At 35.1% G+C, this 26,002-nt stretch overlaps 1 protein-coding gene across 1 annotated transcript in view; it reads right to left on the reverse strand.

The window, feature by feature from the left end:
- Nucleotides 1-26,002, reverse strand: part of hig (hikaru genki) — a 617,858-nt gene that overhangs the window by 424,473 nt on the left and 167,383 nt on the right. Inside the window, exons 2-3 of the mRNA XM_069822891.1 lie at nt 6,117-6,332; nt 2,425-2,516 (exon numbers count right to left, since the gene is read on the reverse strand). Of these exons, the coding sequence (XP_069678992.1) occupies nt 2,425-2,516; nt 6,117-6,332 (308 nt within the window). The remainder of the gene's footprint in view (nt 1-2,424; nt 2,517-6,116; nt 6,333-26,002) is intronic.

Consider the following 26,002-nt stretch of genomic DNA (forward strand, 5'->3'; position numbering starts at 1 on the left):
CATACAATGCCACACTCCATACAAAGCACTTCACTAGTCTCTTCCTTAGTTGTTCTTTTTCCAGAAGTCCGCGGAAGATGCTCTTTTTTCTATTAAAAGCTTCCTTTGCCATTTTGTTATAAATCTTTAATCATTCAAGTTCATTACATCTCGTTAAATAACAAGTCCACTTGAATACTTTATTTCTCTCATATTTCCGTTCACTTTTTTTTATTCCCCTGGAATTTTCATCCACTCTCCAATCGTCTATTTTATTTCATGTTCTCGTAAAAATTTTGTCGACTGAAAATTATGTCCAAAATATACATTCACAATGTTTGGCTATCCATTTTTTTTTTAATTTTTTTAAAACAGCGGTCATCACCACAGTGCACGCTCGGGCTAGCGTCCCTTACCCGTGGATAAGACATTGCACTGGCGTGCATTCGTGGCTACTGGCGGGTATGCTTCCTCCCTATCCCTTCTGCACGACGGAGCATATTACGATGTACTCGTTACATTTTACCCATTTCAGTGAGTGCTGACAACCACTACGTTAAAGCAATCTCAAATTACCTCAATGCCTTTCTACCTGAATATATTACCTATTCACGGAAATTAAATACATTAATAGCAAATCATATATTTACTTTTATTAAATATAGCCATTCTCGCAGGTTCCAGTATGAGTTCCTGCCGTTTTGTAGATATTTAATAATTTTGTAGCCAAATTACTATAATGTCTTTATAGCAGAATCTCTCCAGTAAAAGGACCTACGTAAAATTTTTAAATTTATTTCATTATGAAGCAAAGTATGTCGAACTGTACGAATTATAGTAACAGATATAATGTGGGACTGAAGCCGGATGGTCTATGGCGAGTCCTGGGCATCAACCCCTTTGATTTGATTACCTGGTTGGGTTTTTCCGAGGTTTCCCCCACCGAAAAGGCAAATGCCGGGTAATATTTTGGCGAATCCTCGGACCTCATCTCATCTCACTACATCTCGCCAAAAAAAAAAAAAAAAAAAAAAAAAAAAAAAAAAAAAAAAAAAAAAAAAAAAATGTAAAAAAATTGTACAAAATTGTAAAAATTGTACAAAATTACTAAATTGTAAAACTATAAAAATTTGTAAAAATTGTAATTGTAATATTGTAAAATGTTGACATGTTCCACATCTTAAAGCTTCATTGCTCATGTAAGATCTATGGAATAAAATAAATAAATGGAAAAAAAAAATGAAAAAAAAAATGAAATGAATAAATGGGTAAGCATCATTGCTTCTGTGGCTGGGAGGAAAAAGGTCTTAAGTCAATTTTTTGTGAAAATGAGATTTTTATATATTCTGAAAGCGGAAACAATTCTCTACAATCTGGTAAAACGGTTAAAGTGGAATAAGACTCCTGACTGGATTTATAGAGCGTTACCAAATGTCCTAAGTACTTTTTGAATCGAGCACACACAGAATAAAGGACTTAAGAATATTTAATACTCCTTACAAACCACCACATGTTTACTTTCCATGGTTCCCCATTAAAAAGGTCTAACATCTATTTTAGCTATTTTATTACATACTGATGCGCTTTTCTTTTAAAACTTTAAGCATCAGGTAAACAGTCCTATATTGTTTAAGACCTATTTTGCATTCCTAATAATTTACATTCCCCATTTGTTTTGACATGAAAATAGTAATATGCGTTACAAGAGCAGTATGTTGAAGTTTTCATGTTCGAGGAAAAGTTTGAAAAAGCGAAACGTAGTTGAGCTTTTTTAATTTCCGAGACTGAAAGAGGAATTTCTAATTAGTTGCAATGAAATCTCCATCTTGGTTTCTGTTCAATGACGGCAAATTTGCAAAACAAAAATATCTATCTTCAACATTGTTGCAGAGTTTACTTAATTTTTGCAAATATTTAAAAACAATAATTAACAGTGCAATTTAGGTGAAATTGCAGTGGTAAGTTTCCAATTTATAGTTATTATTATATTGAACGTCTCTAAAAATAATATGTTAAAAGCCTAAAGCAGTAAAATCAATATGTCACTTAAGCGGTAAGAAGAGGGAAATTGTTATGTGTGTTAGGTTGGGAATACTGAATGTGGAAGCAAATACGCACGATCTCGCACAAAGGTCTTATGTTTAAATAGTCTCTTCTACTCAGTTTGGGTTCTAGTCTTAAAGGGGCTTAAGTGCGGCAATTTTTGGAAATAATCAAGAAAATTGTTAAATGAGCAACGTTACCTATTTTAGAAGAAATATAAACAAATAATATCCAGGAAAAACCTCTTAATTAAAACAACTCTATAATTGACACCAATTTCAATCTTTCTCCTGCTCTCCTGAAAAGTATAAAATTTTTACTTAAGACCTTTTTCCTGCCGGCCACAAACTTTATACCTGAAATTAAACTATAAACAAGAAAAATATTTAATATTTTTCTTACTGTGATGGTGACGTTCTTATATGTGATGATGAGGTGAGGGGGCACGTAGTCCAGACGACAGCCGCGGAACAAGGGGTGGTAGCGTCCCCCCTCTGAAACAAAACGTAAATTATGGTGGCATTACTTATAAGAAGGCCTACTGTCGTTAATTATAATTACATATTGTGTTATTACATTAATTTACAGATAATATGCTAACATATAAAAAGTAAATTCTAGCGCAATAATTAATAATATATCCCTATTAGGAACAACAACCACCAAATTTCTTGGCTTAAAAATCGATAATGTGTTAAATTAGAAAAATCATATTAAAGAAATTACCCCCAAACTAAATTCAGCTTGTTTTGCTATTATATCTATGCAAAATTAAGTAAATATCAATACTTTAAAAACAATATACTTTGCATGCTTCCACTCGGTAATGAGTTTTGGAATAATATTCTGGGGAAATTCTACAGATAGTAACAATATATTTCTATTACAAAAAAGAGTAATTAGAATAATAGTAGGTGCCAAATCTAGGGAATCGTGTAGGACTATTTAAAAAAAAACTACAAATAATGCCCATAGCTTGTCAGTATATCTTTTCATTAATAATCTTCCTCATTGAAATAGTTACAAAGTTTTCAGGATCACATACGTCAAAAAAATGACTTTCATACTCCATCGGCAAGTCTATCGTGCTATCAAAAAGGAGTGCGTTATATGGCAGTAAAAAATTTTAATAGCCTCCCCATCGATATAAAAAATGAAACTCAAAACATAAAATTATTTAGGGCCAAATTAAAGAAGTACCTAATTTCTCACGCCTTCTATTCTGTAGGTGAATTCATGACATTGAATAACACTTCATGAAATTGATACTAAAACTTCGTGTTGTACTAGTAGACTATATTGTAAATCTCTTCTGTATATATTCCAACTAGACTGTGACTATAAATTATGATTTTATAATAGTATTAATTTTTTTGACTTGTTCCATATTCTAGCTGTAAGCAATGTATGAATACCATGGAATGTTAATAAATACAATACAGTACACATCTTTCAGACTATCATGTAAATTTCGACATATCTCAGATTACCCAATCTAGATTAGCCTAAATTTTGTATGCATAAAGGCGATTTTAAGACAGATATTTGCGGAATAATTCAACTATTGCCGAAATAATGACATTAATTCTAAAGTAGTACATTAAAAATAAAAATACCGTTACTAAAATTAAAAAATTCCAAAAAAAGTACAAAAATGCTGTTTAAAATGCAGAACAAAAAATCTCTTACAGACAAACACTGGTCAGGCAAGAACGTTTCATATTGGTTTTGGAAGTGGAGGAAAGAAGATTTTACCTAATTTCCTGGAATCGAAGTTCTTTTGGAAAAGTCCATTATAGCATAAAAGGGATGGTAGGTTGTTCAGGTTAGGCGATAGCTTACAAATTAGTTTTCGCATAAATGTAACACCATTATACAAAATTAAACTGACCAATCAACAATCAGTCTCTTTCATTGATAGAATTATGAGTCTTCAGTTCAGTAGCACTCATGGTCAGAACCAGTTCTTTATACAGTGTGCGGCAAAACATCCTCCCTAATTTAAAGTTTAAATTAAAAACAGGTGGATCAAAATAAGGAAACTGTATTAATATGAGTAGTATCTAAATAGTGGGAAATTTAGGTTTACATGCGTTGCCATAGCGATATCAAATGATATGCGCAAAACAACAAGAATTCAATAGGACATTGAATACACGGAATTGACATTCAATTAATGCAAATTGTAATCTGTACCGAATTCAAACTATGCCGTGGACGGGTGAAGAACGTGCTTACGATGTGGTATCGTTTCTGGCAAGTGGTAATTCCGTTGTCGCTGCTCAGATGTTTCCCGGACGCTTAATTTCTTCACGTGGCGACGTCCCCTGGCCAGCACGATCACCAGACCTTGCACCCTGCGTTTTTTTTCCTAGGGGGGGCATCTTAAGGCTGAGATGTTCAAAAATCGGCCGAGGACTTTGCCTGACATAAGAAATGCAATACAGGAAGAAATTGGTCTTATTCCTCAAGAAATGCTAGTTAGAGTGATGCAGAATTTCCGAAGTCGCATTCAACAATGCATTGATAGTGAAGGACACTACTTGAGAGACACGTTACTCAAAAAAATGAAAAATTCCCACTGTTAAGATACCATTCATATTAATAAAGTTTCCTTATTTTGATCCATCTCTTTTTTATTTAAGGAGACACTCAACTTAAAAATTGGAGAAAAAGCGTCATAGAAATGAAAAAATTAAATTTCTACACTAATTTACGTGACAGAATTAATCAATACGCAGAATTATTCCCCTATTCATTGAGAAGGCACAGTCAAATGCACAAAGCCAAAAAATAAAAAATGGTAATTAAAAGTGAGATTTCAATTAATGGTTGATTAAAAATTGAAATATTTTTTATTTTGAAAAGTATTGGATCTAATGAGCAGGGATTTTGCATGTTACTTTCCATGTGTGTATTAAACTTTTCCTCCAAATTTGAAAAAGATTGGTCAAATAGGAAAAAAGTTCCAAAATATAGTTGAGTGTCCCCTTAAACTTTAAATTAGGGAGGATGTTTTGCCGCACCCTTTACATAAATTCAATCTAAAATGGTATTTTTTTTCACTTAATAAAATAACATGTTATTGAATAGTCACTCCTGGCATCCCCTCTCAGTTATCTGTCCATACATCATCACTCAGTCTAAAACATGTAACGTCGGGTGAAACACGCCCCCTTGTCTGGATGCAAACAACTGAACAACTATGTAAGTACAAATATAATAAACCTTTAAGAAACGCTGATATCAGCTGTCACAACTTTTTCAAAATTAATAATAACCTATTAACTAAAATATTTTCAGACAACTATGGCATTCACCATGACGAATTAGACTGCGTGCTCTCCCACCAACAGCATTTGCATCACAGCTTCTCCATCTCTTTTAAATTTATGCATTATATTTAACTTTTTAACATAGTTAATATCAAACTGTACAAATTTAATTTTAATGATACGATCTAATGAGAATACTTTGCCTTTAATTGTATAAGGTTAATATCATGCCGTGCCTTCTCCTTGTCTTATATACACACGAAAATCTAGCATCAGTGTTCAGCTTTACCATGTACAGTTTACCTCAAGAGGCACGAAACTTATATAATTGTAAATGCCAGTACGTGCATTACTTACCATGTTATTAATTGCTAGATCAACTTATCACCTATTTTTAAATAATGTTTGCATCTCATTGCACCTGAAGATGACTTTTTAAAGTCGAAAATATTAGTGACTTCGTACTAAATATTGTGATGTAACAGATTATCTGACCTCACAAATTGAAAAGTGTATTTTACTGAAAATTTATTATTATATAAAATTATTAACTAAAATGGTATATTTACCTAAAATTAAAATTACTAATTGTTAATTTTATACAAACTTCTTGAAGTCCTATATTGGATTTTATGAAGTCCTAAATATCTCTTTTTTTATTACCTAGAAATCCATTGTCTACTGATAAATTGTTCTTGGTCAATGAAAATTCTATCTTACAATTAACAGGATTCAAGACCCGGGTCTCCAGAGTAGAAAGCCGTTCCAATAGCTTAGACAAGTTAATTTGCTTCGTAGATGTGCGGTTTGGAAACTCACCGTCCTGGTTCTGGCAGAGCGGCCCGACCCAGTTTCCCCCTATGCACTTAATTTTGCAGAGCCGCTTCTCCCCCAGCGGGCCGATCTGCCCCGAGAACTTGACCTCCGTGATCTCCGTGCTGTAGTCGGAGCGGTGCCGGTCAGCGGCCGATCTGGGCAGCACTGAGCCGTTGAGCGCCATGTCAGGAGGCGGACATCCCGAGCCGGTCCAGTCAGCTGCAACAACAAGTGAATAATACAGCATTCTCGCGTAAACAGTAGAATTAACAGAGATCCCTAAGTTGTGTTGGTTCTCGAGCGGAGTGGTCAATTTGATGCAAAAGACTGAAGCCCGGTTTCTTCAACCTTTGTTAAAATGCACCTAACATAGCGTTAATTAACTGTAAGTTAAAAGTATGAATTGCTGTTAAAAACATTGCGTTTCTTCAACTTTACATTTCACATTTTAACATTCTGTTTGTTAACTCTCTGTTAGGACCAGAGATTCTAGAGTTTAACAATAACCTATAACCAAGTATAGACTCAATTCTGTTTTCTGAACTCTGACAATTGCGATTCTCACATGTTTCCGTTGTTTGATTCAGAGAGGATAGAAGTCTTTGTATTCTCTAAGGTTTTATTTCTGCTTCTTTCCTCGTCTGTATCACAATAGCGTGGAGCGGCGTATTGGTATTGCTGTTATGAAATGGAAAACACTGGAACAAAAAGAAATCCTGGGACTAATTTCTCTTCGTTCGAAAGAAACCTTCTGCTGGAAATTATTTCGCAGTATAAACCAATTAAAGAGAATAAACAAACAAACAGATCTAAGTTGAAAGCGAAAAGTGAGGCTTGGCAGAAAATAGCCTTTACCTTTGTATGAACTTCTGGTCTGTGAAATCACAGAATGTATTATGTTCATGTATTCATGGATATCATTTTCTAAATAATCCAGACATATAAGTTCAGCATCTAACGCACCAGCCATATGGAATACTTCTAATGCTAACAGAGAGTTAAATGATTTAACTGCATGAAATTGGGCAGTTAAATTAACATAGGTTTTAACAGCCTGTTAGTACTAACAGTAGTTGAAGAAATGCTTCAACTGTTAAGTTTACAGTTAAAATGGTATAACACACTGTTATAATTTTACAAAGGTTGAAGAAACCGGGCCTGAGAGCAGTGAATTGCATGTTGTTGTCATAGGAACAAGGTGTGAAAAGTTCATGACCTGACACATAGATGGCATTGAAAACATGTCAAAATACCACCATTGTTAGCGGCCATTTTATATTGGTTTAAGCACGAAAGATCATAATTAGTAGAAGAAGTAGTAGTAGTAGTAGTAGTAGTAGTAGTAGTAGTAGTAGTAGTAGTAGGAGGTTTATTTTGCATGGCAGAGTTAAGGTCATGAGGCCTTCTCTTCCACTCAACCAGGTTTCAACAATATACATGAAATACAAAATTAGATTACAAAACTACACAAAAGAAAATACCTTAGAAATTACATATAATATAGTAGAAAATTACAATAGACAAGATCAGTTACATAATATAAAATTACAATAGTCAAGATCGGTTACATAATGTATAAAATAAAGTAGAAAATTACACGTAATCAAAATCAGTTACATAACATAAGGGGAAAAAACACACACACACGCACGCACGCACACACACAGACACACAGACACACAGACAAAATTTATAAGACCTAAAATGCTCGAGATAAATTCGACGATTAATTCACTTGAGATATATTATACAGTTAATATACTAATAGGAGAATACATGTGGGTTACAAGACATAGGCCCAATTGTATAAAACTCCCTGACTAAAGATCAACTTTGATCGAAGATCGAAAAGTGAACCGAGTTCAGACACTTCTTCTATTGTATAAAACTTTTCTGCGATCAAATTACCTTGGTTCAAATGCAATCTAAGTTCACGTGAAAAGGATTTGGCAACATCGCATAAACAGGTGAAATACGTCATGCGCGGACCGTGTTATACAGGCTTGTTCAGTGTTGCCAATCTAGCGACTTTAACTCTTTTTCAACAACAATTTCTTTTAACTTTTACATTGCTTAAATAGGGATTTAGTGACCTTTATAGCACCCCATAGTGACAAAATTTAATCTTTCTTTGTTGATAATGAGAAATCTAGCGACTTTACAACTACTTTTTGGCGACTTTCCGTACGCACTGTTGGAGACACTGGTTTTTTTTTTGGTGCAATGTAAATAATGGCGGACAATAAGAAGAACCTTGACTGTTCTCCAAGTTGTTATCATGTTATGGTGTTTGATACTGCTAAACATAATAAAGCTTTATAAAACGACAATTTTCGTTTAGTAATACAGTTAATTGAAAATTTATGAATGTACCTATCATATCCATTAATAATTAATGGTGGTTATAAACATAATATAATTATAGATTATCTTATTTGATGCTGCTGATCACGATAGAGCCTTATAAAATGTAAGATTGTTTGTGTATTAAGGCAAGAAATTGAAAGAAGTATATGTAAATGTACCTATCATATCTATTAATACTAATAATAATGGATATTTTATTTACACAATCTGTCACTCGTATAATTCAAACAGAAAAGAAATAACTGAACTTGGATCATCTAACTTAATCGGAGAAATTTCTTCATTCAAAGTTGACTTTAGTTTGAGACAAATTAATCTCAGATTAGACTTTATACAATACAAAATTCCAAGTTCAGCTGAAACAAGGATCAATTTAACCTCTGATCTAAGATTAAATGGTTTATACAATCGGGCCATAAAATGTTCATTAGCAAAGTCGTACTAAATGGCATACAGATACAAATGATCAAGTAATATATCAAGATAATAAAAAATAAAAGAAAGAAAAGAAGAAGGGAGAGGATAAAAAAATAACAACTTGGTCATTTAAGACTATTTAGAAACTTCCGCAAGAGTCTAGTTCTGTTCAATGAAAACATTTCTATGTTAACTACATATTAACTACATTTTGTTTAGTTTAATTTTGAAGTTAGTGCGTTGAAGAGATTGGCAAAAATGAACAATATCGAGCTTCGTGTGTCATTAAATATTTAGTAAAAAAAAAAAAGAAGTGAATGTGTCAAACATAAATTAAAGCAGACATGGATGCTACATTGGGGAATCCGCTCCATCGTTATCGGCTGTGAAAAAATGGGCGGCACTATTTAAACATGATCGAGAAAAGTGAAGTGAAGAAATCGTAGAAAAAATTTACTATATGGTGTTGAAATGTTGAATGACCGCGGGAAATTAGCGAGGTTATGCGTATCTGAACTGAAAGAGTGCACCACATCTTAGTCAATATCTTGGGTATGTCCAAGGTCTCCGCAAGATAGGTTCCGCATTTGTTAACACCGGAATAAAAACACGTCTGATGTGAAATTTCGAGGGACTGCCTGGCTCGATTTGTAAAAAATTACGCCCGACTTATTTAGGCGGTTTGTGATCACTGATGAAACCTGGATCCACTGTTACGTACTAGAGATAAATAGGGAGCGGATTTTATGTGCTAAAAAATTTAAATATATTTATTTTTTATGTGCTAAAAAGTACAAAAGTATTTGCTAAAAATAAAAAAAAAAATATTTTTTTAAATATGACAAAAATACCTTACTTAGCTTGGAAAAAAAAAATGTTACTAGGTACTCACCAACCACACTTGAGGGCTAGTAGTTGGCCGAGAATTGCAGTGAACAACAAAGATCATCTCCAAATTCTCCATCACAAATGCATGCCGATTATCTCTGAACAACGACTTATACTGTGAAAACGATCTTTCCACATCACAGGACGTCAGACGTGCATATTTAGAGGAATGTCACAAACACCTACACCGGCAATTACACCTACAGGCATAGGCTATCCTCCAATACTTGAGCAACTTTACAATTTTTTATGTCCACTGTTTTTCCCAAACACATTCTGGAATTTGTCCCTTAGTATTTGTACTTCTGAACCTGGTAGCGAGTCCAGTTTAATTTTCACGGCACGCACCTCCCTGTTTCAGACAACAGGTTTTTGGATGTTTCGAGTTTTTTTTATGGTGTCACACAAAAAGCTTAGATTTGCTAATAGGAAAGCCAAATCGTCTTTTAAATAACCATCTTTCAGTATACCTTGATGGATATCGATTGATGAGTCGACCTGGTTGGCGAGTTGGTATAGCGCTGGCCTTCTGTGCCCAAGGTTGCGGGTTCGATCCCGAGCCAGGCCGATGGCATTTAAGTGTGCTTAAATGCGACAGGCTCATGTCAGTAGATTTACTGGCATGAAAAAGAAATCCTGCGGGACAAAATTCCGGCAAATCCGGCGACGCTGATATAACTTCTGCAGTAGCGAGCGTCGTTAAGTAAAACATAACATTTATCGATTGATGAAGCCCTATAACAGGGAATCACAACAAGACGTATTGCCTTACTTGATAGACATGAGCGAGAGGGGAGAGATTTGTTTAAATTAAATAATGTTCATACCCGAGCTCTTATCTGTTGTGTTTCACAAACAAGGCGTGGAATGAAATCATCTTCAGCAACAATAAACATTCGTAACTATGTGTTGCAAGATCTCTCCTCCTTGTCGATATTAATTTATTCTCTAATAATAACACTGATATGCTGCCTAGCAGTTCTCAGAACTTGAGGCGATACTATTACGAAAATGGATCACGGATACACCACACAGCGCTTAGGAACACGAAGCAACCAAGAATTCTTAAAAATATAACGCCCTTCTGAGTGACTTAATTGATTGAGTTTTAAAATGTTTAAAAGTTCTTGTAAAAATTACTTAAGTAAAAAAAATTTCCAAGATTTATGTGTTTATAATAGATTTCCTGAAAATATGTATTTACATTTTTTTTTGTGAAAATATGTTTTTTTTATGTGAAATAAAATTCGGGTTTTAAACTTGAAACTTCATTTGAATAATTTCGAGGGAAAAATTGTTCCGGGGCCGGGTAACGAACCCGGGGCCTTTGGTTAAACGTACCAACGCTCTCCCACTGAGCTACCCGGGAACTCTACCCGACACCGATCCAATTTTTTTTCCCTCTATATCCACAGACCTCAAAGTGGGCTGACAACAGTCAAGCAACCAACATTGGAGTGCACACTAACTCTATGTGACTTTAAATTGTAGTTTTCTGTTACGTACAGTGACGTGTATTATGCAAATCAAGCTTTCAGGAATAACTCCCTGTAAAGTTAATTTCAATAATTTCGAGGGAAAAATTGTTCCGGGGCCGGGTATCGAACCCGGAACAATTTTTCCCTCTAAATTATTCAAATTAACTTTACAGGGAGTTATGCCTGAAAGCTTGATTTGCTTGAAACTTCATGTTAGGAATTTTTAACTTTGTTAATTGTTTTTTATCACATGCAAAAATAATATTTAATTACATAGAAATCCGCTCCTTAGAGTTGCTGGGGATACAGTGGAAGCAAAGTGATTCTTCTTGTCCAACGAAAGCAAAAGCTGTTCTACCGGCTGCGAAAGTCATGGCGTCCGTGTTGTGCAATGCTAAAGAGATAATTACTCGTAATTATGACTGACTATCTGGCAAAGGGGACAGCAATAACATTGAGCATGTCCTATGATGTTGGTGAACAAGTACTACTATCTCGCAAGATATTCATTTTAGATCTTATGTTTATTAGACTTTTTTTTTTTTTATTTACAGTTTAGTTAACAGCTAGATTTTTAGATCACTTTTCTTTACTGTGTAGACTGTAACCTTACCGGTGTTCAAACTTTGCAGAATGATTTAGGCTTGGTGTTGTGGAGGGTTTAATTGTATGTAAATACTTTTATAGCCTCTTTAAATGGACTGTACTCTGCGTGGGTCTTTAAATACGTGGGTGTAGTACGCAGTGATTACTGGAAGTGCACTTGAATTGCTCAACTAAATACAAGTTGTACCCTCAGTGCTTCAAACAACAATAATGAAACTGTGTGTGTTTACAGTAGTTAATTGAAAACAGGCTTTAGCATTTAATTCCTTCTATTAGCCTACGTGTAGGAGACTGGAGAAAAAGTGTTTTTAAAAATGTCTTTGAAGTTATTATATGATACCAAATCAATATATTATATACACAGGGTGAACCGGAACTGATTAATTTCAAGCGGTTATTCTTTGAGATATTTTAACCAAAATTGTAATACAATTCGTTTTTGCTTTCTTTTCGAGAAAAAATTATTTTATACTAGACATACCCGTGCGCTCCGCTGCACCAGTTAATAGTAATATACGTTACAAGAGCGGTATGTTGACGTTTTCATGGTCGAGGAAAAGATTGAAAAAGTGAAACGTAGTTGAGCTTTTTTAATTTCCGAGAACATGAAAACAAGCATACCGCTCGTGTATCGTACATTATTTTGTGCGAAGATCGTTTATTACATACCTGAAAGGCGAATTTCTAATTAGTTGCAATGAAATCTCCATGTTGGTTTCTGTTTAACGACGGCAACTTCGGAAAACCAAAATATCTTTCTTCAACATTGTTGCTATAAAATGTTTTCTGTGTTTACTATGCTCCAGCAGGCCGTGATATACGTCTGTCTTCCCCCCCCCTCCAGTCTATAAATGCGAACTTAAAACAAACGGTAAGGTTATGTAATGATTTATTTTTCATTTTAATATTTTAACAATATTATTTATATAACATATTGCAGTAATAACATCGGCATCTGGAATCTTGTTGATTTTTTCACGGCTTCCTTAATGTTACTTGTATCAGGAATGCAATAGCTTTCGTGGAGTAGTAGACTTTACTTAATTTTTGCAAATATTTAAAAACAATAATTAACAGTGCAATTTAGGTGAAATTGCAGTGGTAAGTTTCCAATTTATAATTATTACTATGTTAAACGTCTCTAAAAATAATATGTTAAAAGCCTAAAGCAGTAAAATGAATGTCGCGCTTAAGCGGTAAGAAGAGGGAAATTGTTATGTGTGTTACGTTGGGAATACTGAATGTGGTATTTCACACTTACCGCGTATTGGTTCTGTGCGGAAAACAGGCAAATACGCACGATCTCGCACAAGAATAAATATAAAGTAATTACATAATTAAAATAGGACGTTTGATCCAGGGAACATTCGTGTTTGATAGAAGGATAAATCGTTTAATATGTCACTTAATTTAAATTATATTTAAATCATTAAAATGCGATCATTTTGGTCCAGAGAGCACTCATTTGGTGCAATGACAATTCCTTTAACATGTTTCTAATTTTTATTACATGCAACCATAGTTTAATGAAGATTTACATATCATTTAGTTTTAATGTGTAAAATTTATATTACTTGCTATATGTTTCCATTAAATTACGGTAATAACTTAATTTTAACCCTTGTTTTCTACGTCTTCGTAAATAGCGCTTGGACCACTATGGTACTGAACCCTTCAAATAACTTAAATAGTGATACAGCATAAACAGTGATATGTAATTATATTCCTTTCTTTCGAAAATGTAAGAATTCACGCTCTCCTATGTACCATTGCCATGGAATAAATAAATGTGTGTTTTTTTTTTCCTACTCAAAAATTTTATATTTTACACAAAGGAGTTACTGCAGGAACAACAAACGCTATAATCTGAGGTGGCGGTGAAAATTTATTGTATTGTTATTTTAAAAGTCCATCAGTCCTATCAAAATTTTTCATAGAATAAAACTTATCGCAAATCATTTTTAAAGAAACTTTTGTTATGTAACATTTTTCACAAAAAGCAATAATCAGCGAGATATTTCGATTTATTTAATTCAGGCCCTTTTAAATAAGGTATATTGAATGCTATATAGCCTAAAATCTAAGTTACAACGAACTTAATTTATATTTTAATTTTCATCGAAATCCGTTCAGTCATTATCGCGTGAAAAGGTAACAAACAAAAATTTCAAAAAAGCGATTTTCGGTCTCATGATGAATAATTATACATGTTAACACCAATTATTTTTGTAAAAGCGAAAATTACCAGAAAAATTATTACTAGTTTATTATTATTAGTAGTCCACACCTGTGGAGTAACGGTCAGCGCGTCTGGCCGCGAAACCAGGTGGCCCGGGTTCGAATCCTGGTCGGGGCAAGTTATCTGGTTGAGGTTTTTTCCGGGGTTTTCTCTCAACCCAATACGAGCAAATGCTGGGTAACTTTCGGTGCTGGACCCCGGACTCATTTCACCGGCAATATCACCTTCATCTCATTCAGACGCTAAATAACCTGGATGTTGATACAGCGTCGTAAAATAACCCAATAAAATAAATAAAAAAAGGTATTGAATTTATTCCCAATATACTCAATCAAGATTGAACGGGTTACATCAGCTTCTTGCATATGCGGATGACGTGAATATGTTAGGAGAAAATACACAAACGATTAGGGAAAACACGGAAATTTTACTTGAAGCAAGTAGAGCGATCGGTTTGGAAGTAAATCCCGAAAAGGCAAAGTATATGATTATGTCTCGTGACCAGAATATTGTACGAAATGGAAATATAAAAATTGGAGATTTATCCTTCGAAGAGGTGGAAAAATTCAAATATCTTGGAGCAACAGTAACAAATATAAATGACATTCGCGAGGAAATTAAACGCAGAATAAATATGGGAAATGCCTGTTATTATTCGGTTGAGAAGCTCTTATCATCCAGTCTGCTGTCAAAAAATCTGAAAGTTAGAATTTATAAAACAGTTATATTACCGGTTCTTCTATATGGTTGTGAAAATTGGACTCTCACTCTGAGAGAGGAACATAGGTTCAGGGTGTTTGAGAATAAGGTGCTAAGGAAAATATTTGGGGCTAAGCGGGATGAAGTTACAGGAGAATGGAGAAAGTTACACAACACAGAACTGCACGCATTGTATTCTTCACCTGACATAATTAGGAACATTAAATCCAGACGTTTGAGACGGGCAGGGCATGTAGCACATATGGGCGAATCCAGAAATGCATATAAAGTGTTAGTTGGGAGACCGGAGGGAAAAAGACCTTTAGGGAGGCCGAGACGTAGATGGGAGGATAATATTAAAATGGATTTGAGGGAGGTGGGTTATGATGATAGAGACTGGATTAATCTTGCACAGGATAGGGACCGCTGGCGGGCTTATGTGAGGGCGGCAATGAACCTTTGGGTTCCTTAAAAGCCATTTGTAAGTAAGTAAGTAAGTAAGTAAGTAAGTATACTCAATCAAGTTTAGTTTTGTCCTTCAAATGTGCAGAAATTTGAATCGAACAAAATAAATGTAATTTTTCGTTCTGTAAAGAAATTTTAAAACGTAATGCACTCTGACAATGCTGTAAAGGACATTGCCTGGAGAGAGGCCTTGGTGCCTTGAAGCTGGCACCTTCGAGACCACGAGCGATAAAATGAGAAGTGTAGACATAACATACACAGTTGCTTTTAAAGACGGCTAGAAAGTCTGATTTCTTGTATGTGAGTTTACCGATTATCACTTCAAAAATGAAAGTGGGAAGGAGCTATATATAATCGGCTGAAGACAATCCTTGCTTTCAAAATACAGGGACATCACACAACATTTTTAATATTAACCTGGCTATACCTTTAGAGAACCGGAAACACCGTCTGCTACCCCATTCCCTCAACTGGAGTTCGATGATACTGGCGTAAAAAACAAACAAATCGCTCTACTAGGTATAGGAGGGAAGAAAAGTAGTTCATCCATTTACGTACATTAGGAAATATCGCAATTTTGAGTTTGATAATTTTCATTAGGTTTTTGTTTAATCAAAATACAGTACTGTATTAAGAATAAGTGTTTTTGCTCACGAACTGAGCAATCCATGCGTACGTATTCATTATGCAGTGTATGTTATACTATCCACAGCACATTAGCGTACAATATAGAGAATGAAGTTAAATTGAAAAATAATCATAATATGGATATTTAAACACATTTTTTTTAATGGTGGCCGTTCATTTCGATACATGCTTCAGTTCTTTTGTGCATATTATCGCACTATAGACTATTGCATCTAATTCCAATTACCAGTTTCGTCCTTCGTACTAGTAACTCATGTTGAAATAATTCTGTACCTACTCTATAAAAGAGTATCTTACGTACTGTAAATCCAATCTTCACTTCTACCCGACCCGCACAGATAAAATTACTCAGACATACTATCTACTGTCCGTCCAAGGGGTTTTGTCGTAGGGTCGTAGAAGGGGGGAAATCACGTGATAGTTAATTACATAACGAGGCCCTTTCATTTAAATTATTTTTAACAGTTGTATAATATTACGTAGACGTCCAATTCCTAACAGAAATTAATGTTTTCAAAAAAAGAGCTAAGACAGCCCAGCCACTAGCTGGCGAATAAAAGCTGGTGGGGGAAACCGAGATGCGACGTAGGCAAATGGACGACAGTACCTGTCCGAAAATGATTCAATATTGAAAGTTCTTTTGTCACTGGAAAACGCGAACATATTTTTGGAACGTACTGTTTACTGTGACCGTAAGGCTACTATGACTGTATATGCAGTCTTGGATCTCTGTGGAGGACGGTTGATCTTCATTAGTAGAAGGGGTGGGAGTGAAGTACATTCAGAAACTCAGGTACAATAAAAGTTGAAGTAAAAATAAAATGATGTCCCTGTATTATGTAAACCCATGTTCAAATTTTCACTGTTCAATGTCTTCTGGAATTCAGGATCCTTGCGGCTACCTGCATTTTGTAGGCTGATCTTTGTTCATTTGAATAAATTATATATAAGTTTTTTTTGTCCTGTATCAACCGAATATTTCATTAAAATTAAATCGAAAGAGTTTTTAAAAATAATATTTTAAATTTTGTTTGTTTAACGTAAAATAGCATATCGTATTTTTATTGTTGCCTGTATCGTTTTAAATGTTTTAAAAGTTTGTTTTTGTGACGTGAAATAAGCATTATTATTGTTTTCATCCTTTAGAATATTGAATTGAAATGGAATTGTAGAGATATTTCTTAATCTTTCAAATGTATTGTGAAATAAACGTATCTTATTGTCTGTGTTCTCTGAATATTTAATTAAAATTAGGTTGTAGAGTTAACGTGAAAAGCGCAGTGTTCGTTCTTCATTATCTACCACAGTTTAAACACATAAATTAAGCCGTAATATCATCTATATTTTTTCTTACGAGTTTAAAAACAATGTACATAGCAATGATCTTCCACTTCCATATATTGAGAACAAGCCAGGTGAAGGGGTTGTCAAGAACAACACAACTGACATGTACACCCTACTGATTACAGCGTTGTACGATCTCATAATTCACGTATTTTTAAATTTAAGTTTTTCTGGAAAACTATTCAGAATGTAGAAAAATGGTATTTGATTTTTTTTATCGTCCTTCATTAAAACATCGTAAAATAACCTAATAAAAAAACAATATATAGTTGCAGAATGTAAACACCCCGTAGAATGTTCCCTCCCCCTTAGGGCTAAACACGGGAAGGTAAAGAGTATATTATGACCTTGCGTGACTTTATATTGTCAAACTGTCCATTGCGCCGATTTTTACAGAAGAACTCTGAAACATATTCCATACGAAAACGGCAGATTTGTTCTCATTTTGTAATGGTATGTAAAGAATTCCGATTAAATCTTGTTACATATTTCAGAGTCGATTTCTCTAGGGGATTCTGAGGCGGAGAATTTCTCTGTAGTGAATATTAATACAGAGCTCGCTACGTGTTTGTGCTTTGTTTCATGTTTTAGCTTGTTACTGCACAACTTTAGGTAGCAATAAACTTCTTTTCGGAATATGTATGATAATAACCAGGCTTCGAGACTTGGGACCCGATACAATAAGTTTACTGTACATGTACTATAGGTTGTTGACTCGCTGCAGGTAGGTAGAGATGTGTTGAGGTAACAACGTTGCTATTTAGAGTAGAGTACAGTAGTATGGGGAAACACACATATGTACATTCTGAAAGTAAATATATATTACACAACGACAATGTCAAAACAATATGAAAAGCGTTTATTCTCCTGTCTTTTATAAGCATTTTTTTAATTATACATGGTGTTAATGGTGGAAATAAGCATGTAGCAATTTTAATTTCTTCATTTATCCTATTGGTCGTCTTTAGGAAGTGCAGTTACAGTACCGAATTGCAATGTACTGCAAGATAAATTATCAGTGTCTCAAACGTAAATCTTTTTGCTTATCTGCCAAATACAGTTTGTACTGTGAAAAGCTGCGCTATACGTCTCATGACGTGATAGGAGCAAAACGAAGAAACCTAACATCATTGCAGTCTCTAAGAGACAGTCCTTTATTCTCGGGTGACTCTATGTATACTAATTTGCTGTTTATGTTACACAATGTTCCATATCCGTTATTTTTACATAAAATTGATTTCGACTTCTGTTTTACACGTTCAGTAACCGGTGTACTTGATATCTCATTAAATCTCTATGTCATTTTCTAAATTAATTTGAGGGCTTCTGGCATCTCTTGCTCTGACTTTTCTAACCGTGTAATATTTTCAGACACAATTTGTATGAAAACCAAATTATTCATCAGAACCTTCAAATCCAGAGCGTTTTCCTTTGCGTATTCGTTAGCATTCATTCTACAGTACCCCCATCCACTGTACGCTTCACCACTATACTCAGTACGCCGTTATGCGGATTTCCCATCGATCTGCTCTATTGGGTCCGAAGTCTCGAAGCCTGATAATAACTTTCTTGTGTTAAATTTTAACGTACCTTGTTGACATGTTTCGACCTATTTTCGGTCATCTTCGGAACTGGTCGTTGTTGGTCTTGGCGCCTCTTGTTTCCTGTGTGGGTGCGTTCGTAGTGTAGAGTCAAAGAGTGTATGTGTTTTGAAATTGAGTTGTGTGTTGAGAATATCGTTGGGGTGTGTTTTCGTGTGTCTGTATATTTCATATTGTTCTAGTGTGTTTAGTTTCTGGCTTTTTGGTTGGATGTGCAGTATTACCATGTCTGTGTTGATGTCTCTGTAGGTGTGGTTGGCATTTGTGATGTGTTCTGCATATGTAGAAGTGTTTTGTAATTTTGTTATGGCTGTGATGTGTTCTTCGTAACGTGTTTGAAATGACCTACCTGTCTGTCCTATGTAGAAGTTGTTGCGAGTGTTATATTAAACACAATCAAATACATAGCACAAGAAAACGGATACAACCCTAACATAATAGACAACATAGTACGTAAGACAAAACAAAACCACAAAAAACATAAGAATACAACACAAACACAAGAACACAAAAAATACATAACACTAACATACGAAAACAAACTCACACATAAAATTGCAACCTCGTTGAAATTAAAGTACAACATCGCATACAGAACAAATAACACTCTACAAAAACTTCTCAACTCACAAACACAAACAAATAAATACAACCACACAGGCGTATACAAACTCAAATGTAACACCTGCAACAACTTCTACGTAGGACAGACAGGTAGATCATTTCAAACACGTTACAAAGAACACATCACAGCCATAACACTTCCACATATGCAGAACACATCACAAATGCCAACCACACCTACAGAGACATCAACACAGACATGGAAATACTACACATCCAACCAAAAATCCAGAAACTCAAACACATTAGAACAATATGAAATATACAGACACACGAAAACACACCCCAACGATATTCTCAACACACAACTCAATTTCAAAACACATACATTCTTTGACTCTACACTACGAACGCACCCACACAGGAAACAAGAGGCGCCAAGACCAACAACAACCAGTTCCGAAGATGACCGAAAATAGGTCGAAACATGTCAACAAGGTACGTTAAAATTTAACACAAAAAAGTTATTATCATACATATTCCGAAGTGATACAGTGTTAAAAGTTGTGTAATCAAGATGTATAAACTTCTTTTCCAAGGCCCGTATCATCCTTGCGCGTTGTATTATAAGTAGGACGACTAGTTCGCGGGATGCTTGGAGTAGATGGGCTGCCACGGCCATCTGACGACCTGCGCCCACCCACTAAACAAACACGACGTGAGTAAAGTCTCCTCATTCCATTTGCTACTCTCCCAGAGCTCTGGTTGGACAAATAGAAAACACAGTGGCGATTCCAATCGAGTCGACTCTCCCTCAAGAACGCTCTTACACATCTGCCATGTCAGACACGAAATCGATAGAAGGATCTCGGCTATAATTGTACTTGTTGGGAACTGCAGTGCCGAGCGAAATGCTTAGATTTGAAATTGTGACGAAGTGGCGAAAATGTAAGTGTCGTGGTTCATCTATGGCAGCCGTGGCGAAAATGCAATCGTGCGCCGAGCCACTGTGTAACCTGCAACGTGCATAGCACCTATGGAGGGAGGCGGACACCCGGAGGGGAAGTGAAGCAACTGTCTGAATTTTTAACGGATTTTCATTTTCCTTATGTCAAGCACTCAAATATAATTTTATAGAGTATAAGGTTACAAACTAATGTTTAGTACGTGTAACGAAGAAAGAAATGAACAAGAAAACATAGGACAAATTATCACAACCTAAAATTAACTGGCTTCAGAATGTCTCTGCGACAGAGTTTCAAAATCAGGAATTATGTCACTTACTGCCAGTCGTAGTTGATCACGAAGGTATTTGTCTGTCACTCGTGATCTAAATTAGGTTTTTACTATTTTCATTGTTGAAAAATAATTTTTCACAAACGTAAGTTGTAGCGAATATGGCTTCAACAGAGCAAGCGAAAGAACGAAGCTTCGGATATTTATTTTTTGGCAAAGATTTTAGAAGTTCAACATTTGTCAAGTCCTTACATCTAGCTTTCATTGTAACATTACATTGGAAATCTGTGAGTTTAAATTGAAGACCTAACCTCATTATTCGTACATCTGCTGAAAAAGGATCGAAATAATAATAATAATAATAATAATAATAATAATAATCATAATAATAATAATAATAATAATAACACTTAACCTTTTAATGTTTCATGAGTAACATGTAGTAACTTTAATGCCGATTTATGTTATACAACCGTTTTCCTCGTAGTACTTGTGAACAAATCATACATTTAATATTCTCACCATATTGTAGGCAAAAAAATGCTTCCTCCTATCCTACTTGAAACTTTCGTTTTTGTAGAGGTACATGGTTTCGAGAGAGACATTGCGACGATACGCCACTCGCAGGTCAGAGACAAATACAAATGGAATGGAGTTTGATTCCAGTGAGTGAGAGAGTGGGGGTTGGGGGAGCAAGAGACATGCACAGCTATCATTGCGAGCCACAATGTGCTCGTGAGTTACATTTTCGCCACGGCTGATCTACGGTATTAAAATAAGATATTTGGCGAGATGGGGATCGATGATTCGCCACAGATTATCTGTAGTAATGACTGGCTTCGCTCGTGGATTTATCGGCAAATCTCAGACCTCGATTGGCATTTATTAGGAATATTTCGTGAATAAAATAAAAACGTAAATAATATATCTCTAAAATTCGATCGCAAAATGTTAATAAATTGTGTATTAACGAATACTTAACCAGTCATTGTGAAGTTGAAATATTCGTAGATGAATATCGATTACTGCAATAAAGAAATTCGATATTATTCAGTAATGCCAATTGCGAAATCAAAATACAGATTTAACAATGTTAATTACATGTACTTATTATTATAACGTAAATACATTTTCATTATCTGCTGAAATCATAATTTAACAGTAACAGTGGGGACAGCTATATACCAATGCTTATGTACTCACAGCGAGATATGCTGCTACACAGTGAAGCCATCTCTGTATAGATAGGCCTAATTAAAACACGAATTTTATTACCCCATACGGAAGGCAGTTTGATCAAAGACATTATTACTATGCAAGGTCTTTAGGTTTGATATACAATGATGTTACATAAATTTGAACATATGACTGTCTATTAATTGTTTCATTTCATTCACAAAATACAAATTTTATAGGCTACAATTATAGGTTAAATTACCTGTGAGAGCTGGACCAATGTCAACTGTACCTTATTTCGACCGTTACAATCAGTGCTACACGAAAGCATTTTTATAGCTCGACAAACGCATTCTCGCTGTAGTGTGTAACGGAACTAAAGCTGCATCTATACAGTTCAATATTCCAGTCGCGTATGCGTGCAATCTGGGGAGAATATTGAAAGAATCAAGTTTAAAAGATACGTTCAATTAAGATGCATGAAGATTTTGTGTCTACATGGTGCGCCGTTTTGAACTTCGTCTTCACTGCGTAAATATAGACAATTATTTAATATAAAATATCAATCTTGCATTCATTGCTTTAAAGTTGAAAGGAAAGTTTAACCGTGTTGTTGCATTTTAATGTATTCATGATCATCAATTTACGGCAAAAAAAGTTGCCGACAACGACTAAACAAAAGAACGACCATGCGATAAATTGATAGCGATAAATCTAGCTGCAAAAATTATCGCAAAGTATGACTGTGATTGGTTGGAATTCAAAATTTCATTACACTTCATTGGTTGAAAATGGAATGACGTCATATAAACGAAATAGCCTGAGAAACTTCCTAGCGCTGGCTTTCTGTGCTCGAGGTTGCGAGTTCGATTCCGACCAGATCGATGGCATTTAAGTGTGTTTAAATGCGACACGCTCATGTCAGTAAATTTACTGGCATGTAAAAGAAATCCCGCCGGAAAAAATTCCGGCACACCGTCAACGCTGATATAACCTCGGCAGTTGCGAGCGTCGTTAAATTAATCATAATTTAGATTTTTTCGGAACTCTGGAAAGATGTCCATGTTTCTGCCCCCATACAATGCCACACTCCACACAAAGCACTTAACTAGTCTCTTCCTTAGTTCTTTTTCCAGAAGTCAGCAGAAGATGCTCCTTTTTCTATTAAAAACCTTTTCATCCCTAAAAATCTCGCAAAACTAAATTTTTACAAAGGTTTTCTTTGCGTCGGAAATCGAAACCTATGATAGATATTGGTGTAAACACACGAATTTAACACTTTCTGAAAGAATTAACACAATCCGTTGGAATTTAGCCTATATATATTTTTTAACGTTTATACAAATCGCGTTTTTGTCTCCTGAAACGAACGATTTTTCCAATTTTTAAGTCATACACTGACAAACTTACGTTTATTTGCATAGGACCACGAACCTTTTGATAGATATGTGTGCAGACACATGAATTTAACATTTTTTAAAAGAATTAGAAGAATCTGTTGGAATTCGTAATTTTTATTGATGTTTTCATCCCTACTGCCTCATTTAGAATTCGGAAGTTTACCTTCTTTATTTTTCTTCTGACAACCATGGTCTTCATCTTGTTTGTATTTATCTCCATCTCATATTGCTCAGAGCTGCCATTTACCTTCAGTAGCATTTGCTTTAGTATCGGCTTGTCTTCTACTAACAATGCATACAGAACAATCGGTAATATAACTGTTTTATAAAATCTAACTTTCAGATTTTTTGATAACATACTAGATGACAAAAATTTCTGAACCGAATAATAACAGGCATTTCCCATATTTATTCTGCGTTTAATTTCCTCACTTTACACATCGTTAAAACTAAACTTTCTCTTCTGTAGGGGCATGAGCATTTATAACTACGATATCGCACCATCTACCCTTAAGTACTAAATACGATAACCTATCACTGATAAATTCGACCTTTTTTACTGCTGATTTTATTCTTTTAAGAATAAAGAATCCTGTTCCTAATTGGTGATTATCGTTTCCTTCCCCATAATACAACAAACAATCTCCTATTTGTGTTATGCCGTTCCCATCTAACCTAACCTCCTGTACTCCCACGAAGTCTATTCTATATCTAGCTCTCATTCTTTGCTGTGGTCGTGCCAGAGAATCAGTCCCATTCCGAGGCTTATTTGAAGGATTCGTTACAAGCTGTTATGGGTTGTTAGCCCTTCGCCCAACCCCCAAGCTGGAGGACCACCCCTCATCGGCTGTCCGCGACTGCTTATTCAATATATTCACAGCTACCCTCCATTTCTGGAGGCCGTCTCCTCGATCCGCAACCTGAGGACGCGGCATGCCGTGGTGATAGGGACCCACAATACATAAATTTATCTTTAGAAGAGGTGGAGAAGTTCAAATATCTTGGAGCAACAGTAACAAATATAAATGATACTCGGGAGGAAATTAAACACAGAATAAATATGGGAAATGCCTGTTATTATTCGGTTGAGAAGCTTTTATCATCTAGTCTGCTGTCAAAAAATCTGGAAGTTAGAATTTATAAAACAGTTATATTACCGGTTGTTCTTTATGGTTGTGAAACTTGGACTCTCACTTTGAGAGAGGAACATAGGTTAAGGGTGTTTGAGAATAAGGTTCTTAGGAAAATATTTGGGGCTAAGAGGGATGAAGTTACAGGAGAATGGAGAAAGTTACACAACACAGAACTGCAATTGTATTCTTCACCGGACATAATTAGGAACATTAAATCCAGACGTTGGAGATGGGCAGGGCATGTAGCACGTATGGGGGAATCCAGAAATGCATATAGAGTGTTAGTTGGGAGGCCGGAGGGAAAAAGATCTTTAGGGAGGCCGAGACGTAGATGGGAAGATAATATTAAAATGGATTTGAGGGAGGTGGGATGTGATGATAGAGAATGGATTAATCTTGTTCAGGCTAGTGACCGATGGCGGGCTTATGTGAGGGCGGCAATGAACCTCCGGGTTCCTTAAAAGCCAGTAAATAAGTAAGTAAAACTAAACTTAGTTTACAAACTTGGCAAGAATTACCTTTTTTAATAATAAAAAGTTATAATTACAATATATTTCTTAAAATTAAAGTATATTTTTTGTGGAATTGCATGATATTTTATTACATTTTTGAAAATGACATAGCGAATCAAATTTTACTTTGAAAACTCACATGTGAACTCCTGACTATTAGCACTCGAACACTCATAGGTCTGCGAACCACAGTTTAAGGATTATTGATCTATGTTCTTCATGTATTTATTTATCTTTATTGTTAATAGAATATGTTTCAGGCTAGTTGTCTCGTAAGAGCTCAAACACAACTGTTTCACGTTTTCGTTTGGAGACGTCTTCTAAAACTTAGTGACTATAAGAACCTATTGGCGTTTCGTCTTTCCGATCGCATTAGTCGTGTTGTCTTTAGATTCGTTCAAGCGTATACAAGTTCACAAACAGAAGCTTCTGACAAAATTGCCCCGTCAAAATGGGATCTGAAGCCATGGCTGTACATGAGCGTGAATGTCACTTTCGCATCTCTGTTAATCAATATCTGCTCATGAAGAAGCTGTAACATCGGACAAACAAACAATTTCCTGGTTTCGAACTGTTAGAGCACATGACAGCGAGGATGAAACACTCATTCATCACTTCACAATTACGCGGTACAGGGGTTAGGCTCAACCTTAGCTCCGTGGATCAGCCAGCGGGCTTCTCAGAAGCACTGGTAACTAGATTGCCTGCTTAGAAACGATTGTGTGAAACTCCCTGACTAGAGATCAACTTTTATCCAAGATAGAAAAACGAATAGAGTTCAGAAACAAGTTCTGTTGTATAAAACTAACCTTAGATAAAGTGATCTAAGTACAGAACTTACCAAAGTTCACAAAAAATGAGTTTGGCAACACGGCCCATCAGCAGGGATTACATTTTCATAGTTACTCCGGCTTTCTTTCGTTCTAAGGAATTAATGAAAAAAAAATGTAAAAAGAGCGTGTCTGGAATTTTTCAAAACAGGAAGAGAATACATTAAATTTAAATTCAGAAAACTGCCCCTGAGCACGAGTTCTACTCTTTCAGGGGTGAGCTAAAGTTTTTTCTGTTTATATTATATATTTTATGATACAGTTATTAGCTAAATAAATAAATAAA

The sequence above is a fragment of the Periplaneta americana genome, chromosome 4, assembly GCF_040183065.1.
Source record: "Periplaneta americana isolate PAMFEO1 chromosome 4, P.americana_PAMFEO1_priV1, whole genome shotgun sequence".
In the NCBI taxonomy this organism is placed as follows: domain Eukaryota; kingdom Metazoa; phylum Arthropoda; class Insecta; order Blattodea; family Blattidae; genus Periplaneta; species Periplaneta americana.